We start from the raw sequence: 7111 nt of genomic DNA, 5'->3' as shown, positions 1-7111 counted from the left end.
AAAATTGACATTTCGCTTTCAGCAGCAGTAGTTACGTTCGAAATCTACCAAAAATAAATTAAGATTGAAGGGAAAAAAGCCAAAACAGAGCGAAAAAATCATATTTTGCACGTTTTTTGTGTCGAGTGCCGACGAGCGAAACAAAAGACTTAGGCAGCGAACTTGCCGAAAAGGGCCCGGGAACACCTCGTCCACCACTCTGCCAGTCCAACAGTTCATCCGCCACTCCAGCGCCGCTGCAAAGTGTCAAGTTGCGCAACTTGTCAGCTAGTCAGGGGGCTTTTTGTTTTATGCATAAAGCCGTTTTTAATTAAGCCGACGACAGCCACTAAACATGCCCCATTATCATGTCATATCTATGTGTACTATCTGCATGTGCCTATCTTCTGGCCGGGGACCAGGCTTCAGACCCCAGATCCCAGACTCTAGGCCAGGATCGGATCGGCTCGGATCGTTTCAGTTTGGCTATATGGCGGTGCGCTGACATAAACGCTGACATTAATTGAGTAATTTATAACGATGCCGGGCAGACAGAATGGATGGAAAGACATCGAGAGCCGACATCAAAAGCTCGGCAAGCGCTTGTCTCGGGGCGCTCCAGAGTCGGAGGGATCCGAGAGCACAACATGATATTGTTATTATTATTATGATTACCAGCGACATGAATTCAATTAACACTTGTCAGATGTAGTCAGCTCCGAGCCGCGAACTGCGAACTACGAGCTGCTTGCCCCGAAAATATCCCAACAAGCTCACGATCCGCCGGCATAGATAAGTTTGGAAATTTATGTCTCGGTTTGGCCAACTTTGCGCTAAGTTATAACCCAGATAGATGTTCTCTATTCGATTTTTGGGCGGAACAAGCTCAGGCTTCGGGTAGTTTTTCCTTTCAAATTGTAAGGGTACATAAAAATTTTTCATAAAATAAAGAATAAATTAATAACCCTCCTATCCAGTTGTCGTAATATTGCAGAAGGCAGCCACAAATTAGTTTATTTGTCGGCTTGGGTCCTTTTGGCCGGGTTCGTCAGCAAACGGTTCACAATAATTGCCAATGCAGAAACCTTTTTGGCCCGCTGCTAATGAGCCGAACATCGCCGCATCGCTTCTGCATTTAGGCCTAATAACTGTCGGCGAGGAAAGTCGGCAAATGGCCAGTGGAGAGACGGCGAGAAACCTCCCGAAAAAGGCGCACAAGTCAAAGCAAATTAAAATAAGAATCACGACAGGTTACCATGCAATCCCCCAATCGAACCCGGGAGGACTTCAGCTCCATTCGGAACAAACACGAAACGCCGCCAGAAAAGTTCAAGTCGGCTGGTGAAAGAAATTTACAAGTGTTAAATGTCGAACGCTTTTTGGCACTGAGGGGAAATGCGTGCTGGCCGGCTTTCGACACGAAGGCAACGCGGAAACGGTGGACAAATAAAACCCAGGTTGTAGAATGCACTTAAAAAAAAAATCGTACATAATCATGTACACCTTTTCTAGTTGAACAGTATAAGATCGGTGTATCTTTGAAGAGTGAAATGAAAAGGATTATAATAACTAGAAAATAAAATTAAATTTGTATATTTCGCGAAGAGCCTAATTATTTGTACAAGTTTTGTGCCTTGTTCGTATGGTTACTTTAAGGACGAAGCTTTTCCTTAAGTGAAACCCCACCCCTCGCACTCATCCTCTTCTGGGAGTCCGACAAATGGCGTACGTGTTAATGGCATTTGAATTTGGCCAAATATGGAATTGTCTCCGTCGTCGGCGCTGTCACTTTGCATGTTCCCCTCGGCAGGCAAGTGAAGAGCCGGGCTTTGGCTTTAACTTTGGCTATCAGGCCTTAAAGTTGGACAAATGCTCGGCCAGAGTCGTGTCTCATTCGCTTACCGAATTAAATCAGTGGCCGAGCCAGTCGAAAGCGACACGCATCCGTCGCTTTTATTTGGCTTTTTTGGTATCTTCAGGTTGCCCGCATTAAAATTATATAGTATTCGGTTAGCTTTCTAATGGATCGTGACTGGGTGCCGAGTTAGAGGATGAGTCCGCAACAGTTGACACAATTTCAGCCAAAAGTGTTGAAAAATTAAAGGGGATTGTTGTAATGGAATTTGCCGATATATATATGGACTGATTTAGATGATTTCGGGCATATCACTTGCCAGCCCAACCCATCTTCACGGAGCTTTCCTCATTTCCAATTTGCCCATTTGCAAACTCACTCACTAAACACACTATATGGCCGGGCTAATCAACTCAAGGCATCTGACAGGCCCTAAAGCAATTTCCTGATTATTTATAGAGGTAACATCACTTGCCAGCGGCCACAGACCCACACAATCCGCCGATGTGGTTCAATTGAAGTGCGCTGCTGCTGCGGTTCAATAAACCAGACTCAGGCCCAGTCTCAGCTGAGTTCCAATGGCAAAGGCAATAGCCATAGCAATCCACATCCAAATCCAAATGACAGGCAACAACAAACAAGTTTAATTATAGCTCATGTAAATAATTTCTCAATTGTAAGCTGTTATCAAAGAAAACTTCAATCAATCATAGAATACCCAGGTCTTGGCAAGTATCAACCTGAGAGGCAGTCACCACACAATGGCTAGATTTCAGCTCCGGGCGTGGGCCGTGCAGTTTGAACTAGCCAAATCTTGGCTAATTAATCAAAATAATAATCAAGCAATCAGTGGATCATATGGCCAGACATCAGACACCAGCACAATGCTCAAGTTCGTATATTCGCTTTTTTATCTATGTTGTTCGCCTCTTGGATTTTTTGGGTGAGCCACGACGCACGCCAAAGTGCGGCCCAGAAGGGTTAGAGACGTGTGCGTGAGGCAAGAAGTAAGGATTACTTACCTCCTAAGTAATTTTAGGAAATTAAAATTAACTTGCAACTCAGTCTCTGATCAAACTATTTTATTATGTTTTTAAAAGGCAATTTATCATTATATACGATGCTTACGATTCGAAATATTCAAAACATGTTATTATCTTATTGAGTATTTCCTAGGCTTTTAATTTTTTCTCTTGTAGTAAATTGAAATATTTTTCAGTAATGTATGTGGCTTTTGATAGTAATCGATCCTACTCTCACGAACACTTCACTAGGACTGTCGGAAACATGACTTCAACCGCTGTCATTGCTCACGAGTTACGGGCATTTGGCTTTTTGTTTTGTTTCGAATTTCAGGTGCTTGGGTGATTCAAACTATTCGGCTATTCATTCATTGAGACATGCAACTTGTTTTGTTCTCGCACTCGGCTCGACACTTGGCCGCAAAATACACACTCACACACAGTCCATACACCATATATGGGTAGCTCACAATCGGAGGAGATTTTGACATTACGAGCTGGAGTTTGAGGTTGAACCTGTAGCTTGAAGCCCGCCGACTGACAGAGCGTTAAGTAACGTCTACGCGTTTGAAACAATTAATCACCTGTCGTCGTCGTTTGTGCGATTGGCCTTTTTTTTTTCTTCTCAGATTTTGTTTCAAACCTAGACGGTTATGTGGTTTAGTGGCCTTTTCTGGTATTTGTGTATTTGTTTCTTTTCAGCTGGTGCATGATCTGTTATGGTTTTGTATGTTGATTGCTCTGAGCCGGTGATAAATCATTCCGGTGCTGCTGTTTTTGGGAATCGTGTTGATCTTCTACGACGGCAGCGAAATGTCAAAAGAGCTTGTCGTATTTCTGGTTGGGAAATGTCCGGCGATAAGATCTAATTGGCATAGTTTTCACTGCACCCAGTTTGATGTGTTCAATTGCTGACAAATAACCCGAGTCATTTGTCTAGACTGCCAATAATATATCAAGATAATTTATTGTTTAAGTTAGGGCTATTTATTTTATTGTTCGGCATTGAAAAATTAACCTGATTGGATAATATTATTATAATAGATTCCAATATTTAAAAATAAAATCTTGATTAAGTACGTTTCCCAGCCTACTGTATTGATCTTAAAACAATAAGTAAGCCAGAACTCTTGCAGCAGTTTTTCTTATACGATTTCGATCTTTTTCACGCTACACCTCGAACTTTTCCTCAAGAGCTCCACCTCCTGCGCCAAAAATCTCGCCAACGCGAGACAAGACTTGATTTGGTCGAGGAAAAATGGGAGGTGGGTTATAAGCCTGCCCCGACATGCAAGTGAAATTTAACAAGCCACTCCTAAAGATCAGAGCTGGCAACAATAGCAAAACGATCATCACACACAATGAGAGTCGAAAGCGGTGATTTTTCAGGCGAACACCGAACCCAAAGTACGTCACATTTTGGTAGATGGAAATATTGTTTCAGCCCCTCAACAAAACTGGGCACAGCCGAAGAAATGCTCCACGCCCCCATATAAATTTTCGGAGGAGAGGAGCGATCACTTGTGCATATAATTAAATCAAATTAAAGGAACTAACATAACAAAAGGCTAGCCGTCACACTGTTCCACTTGTTTCGGCAAGAGGAGTTTTCTATTTGCACACAGAAATATATGTGGTTGTATCTATGATTGGTTTTAAAAATACCTTAGCAAGACACGCTTTTCAGATATCAAGCAGCTTATGAAGAACGGATTCTTCTTTTGGAAAAAAATCTAAAAATTAAAAATATTTAATAAAATTAGACAAATCATAAAAGGCTGACAACATTAAAATTTATTTTTTCCCTGTAGAAAGTTGCGTGAGGAAAGGTGGATGCCGCACCCGAACCTTTTTATAGGGGACTCGCCCTGAGCGCCAACGCAAATTCAATGGATCCGCTGATCCTCTCAGCCCCTCCTGCCATCTCCTTGATCGCCATGCATCCCACTGGAGGCGCAAAAACCAAGTCACTGTCTCTAATTGAATTCGTCGGTTGAAATAAAATAATTCAGCTGCAGGGGCAGTGCAAATAAATTTTTGCTGCCTAGGTCCAAGACTAGCTATAGTATGGTGTGGATATTGCCTGTTTCCCCAACTCCTTTGATTGCTCACTAAATGCTCCTCGGCAAACACACATAAACACACACAGGTATACAATTGATTTCTGTGTTTTCCTTCTTTTTCTTGGTCGGTCTGGCAAGTGTCTCGGGTCCCTCGAAGGCGCAGCAAATCAATCTGCAAACATGCCGCCAAGCCAAGTGTAAGATCCAGAGACCCCAGAGCCAGGTACACAGTGAGAATAGTCGAATGATACTAATTAAATAAATTAAATTAGTAAAAAGTGCCATGAAATATACCATATATACACAAGAAAAATAAAATACTTTCATAGATATGTAGTTAGTTTTGATAGATATTACATTTATTTGTATCCTTTTTGTTAAGTGCACTTAGTCAGTCCTCCGTCCTTTATGTGGGCATCACTTTCTGACTTGCTGCGGTGGTTTTGGTGCCGTAATAAATACATTTGGTGAATTTTAATGTCCTCCTCCCATTTTTCAGGCAATTTGAGCGCAGCGTCTTCGGGACTTCCTTTCCTGAAGCGTAGAACCAACCGAAAACACAGGCAAGCCCAGCAAACCCAGGCAATCCAAACACTTTGGTGCCCTTTTTGGGGCAACTCCTCTGGATTTGTGCGCGGTTTGGCAATAAATATTTTGAATCAGAAAACATATAAATTTAGTGATTTGCCAGTCGGGGAGTTCGAAGTCAACGAGTGTGTAAGCTTCTTCTGAAGACTCGGAGCCCTGCAAGTTGGAGAAACGATACGGATACGAAACATATCGGATCAGATCGCCTCATCGCAGTTCAACATAAATTGGTAAATTGTTTTTGGCGGCTTCTTCCCGGCACATATTTTCGTATATTGCATTTTTAGTTGCCTCCGTCTGCCGTTTAAGTGGGTCAAACCTGAAGTCCCGAAGCTCCGAGCTCGGACTCAGATTCCAAATCGAACTCGCAGTTCGCGTCCGCGGTAGCCAGCATTCAAAGTAGGTGATGAAGTTCCAATGCTCCTTGATTTGTGATAAGCTTCATATTTTTAGGGTTTAATTCAATGAAAGTTGCGTCGACAATGGGCAGGCAGGCACTCGACCAATTCCAGCGGCAGTCGGTGAAATTATGCAGTCGGTGGATGGGTCTTTCTGTGTCGTTTTTATTTTTATTCCTTATTTTGCCCTGTCGGTATTATTCGGTTGGGGTTTATGGCTTGGTGCTTGCGTGAAAATTTGCTTTATGCCGGGCCAGAGTTCAGCACAGGGGAGAACACTTTTCGGCAAAGTCATAAAATTGATTTCGAGCTTTGGCGAGGAGTGAAAGCGACTGCGCATGATATAGGCGGCAGCTGCTTATTGCGATCATTCCACCAGGCTCTTGATTGGGTGGAAAGTGCGGTCCGCAATTCCGTTAATTGGAGATAGAATGTGGCCAAGTGTTGAGTCCCGATGACGATAACAAATCAGGGGTAATGCATATCAAGAGATCAACAGGGCATCATCCACATTGACCAAGGGTAATTTGAGCTGATATAAAGAAGTTTCATAAAGACTTTGTTTTTAAACGCGACTCGCTTATGTAATCCAAAGCTACATCAGCAACATAGAATAAGTGGATAATCAGTTTAAAGCACAACGTGAACAATACTTACAATTGTATTAAATTCATAAGGTAGCAGATCGAATTCGAAATAAAATATGTAGCACTTAAAATAACCTTTTTTATTGGCCATCTTATGATTTTGCGTAAAACTACGTGTACAATTAAAGAACAATTCAAGGGAGAGGCTATGCAGCAGACCTATTTCCAATTAACAGCACTGTATATTTAGAATCCATTAAATCATTGGGAGCAGTTAAGTTCTGTACTTAATTGGCATTCCCTCCCAGGCATTTCGAGATCCTTCCCTGAGTGGGCGTTACCTTTACAGAAGAAAGTACCGCTCACCGTGCCGGCGGACTGGCCATGACCAATTATGCCATTTGCCAAAATCAAACTATCAACTTTGACACTCATTAGCGTCAAAGTATAGCGCGTGCAAAAGGCAACGAGCGGCGAATGGCAGAAGCTCAAGCACAAAAACCTCGTAAATCCATAAAAGCAATCGTAAATTTTTATTGTCATGCCACTTGCCAGTTTTCCAGGCATGGGGAAAATGCCCCGGCACTCCGGTGTGCTGAGAACTTTTCTCCAGGGAAAA

General features: G+C 42.5%; 1 protein-coding gene across 1 annotated transcript; it reads left to right on the top strand.

Annotated features, from left to right (window-relative positions):
- The first annotated feature begins 1113 nt into the window (after nt 1–1113).
- CG44869 (uncharacterized protein) lies at nt 1114–1546 on the top strand. The gene is made up of 2 exons (NM_001299025.1): nt 1114–1436; nt 1492–1546. The coding sequence occupies exons 1-2, from the start codon at nt 1236–1238 to the stop codon at nt 1519–1521; spliced, it is 231 nt and encodes a 76-aa protein (NP_001285954.1). The 5' UTR covers nt 1114–1235; the 3' UTR covers nt 1522–1546.
- The last annotated feature ends 5565 nt before the right edge of the window (nt 1547–7111 follow it).

The sequence above is a fragment of the Drosophila melanogaster genome, chromosome 2L (assembly GCF_000001215.4).
Source record: "Drosophila melanogaster chromosome 2L".
Taxonomy (NCBI): Eukaryota; Metazoa; Arthropoda; class Insecta; order Diptera; family Drosophilidae; genus Drosophila; species Drosophila melanogaster.
Note: the sequence above shows the minus strand (reverse complement) of the source record. Positions and strands in the feature narration are given on the sequence as shown.

Coding starts and splice junctions, on each gene's coding strand:
- CG44869 (NM_001299025.1), top strand. CDS start 1,236: ATGCAATCCCCCAATCGAACCCGGGAGGACTTCAGCTCCATTCGGAAC. Junction 1,437..1,491: donor GGTGGACAAATAAAACCCAG/GTTGTAGAATGC, acceptor CACCTTTTCTAG/TTGAACAGTATAAGATCGGT.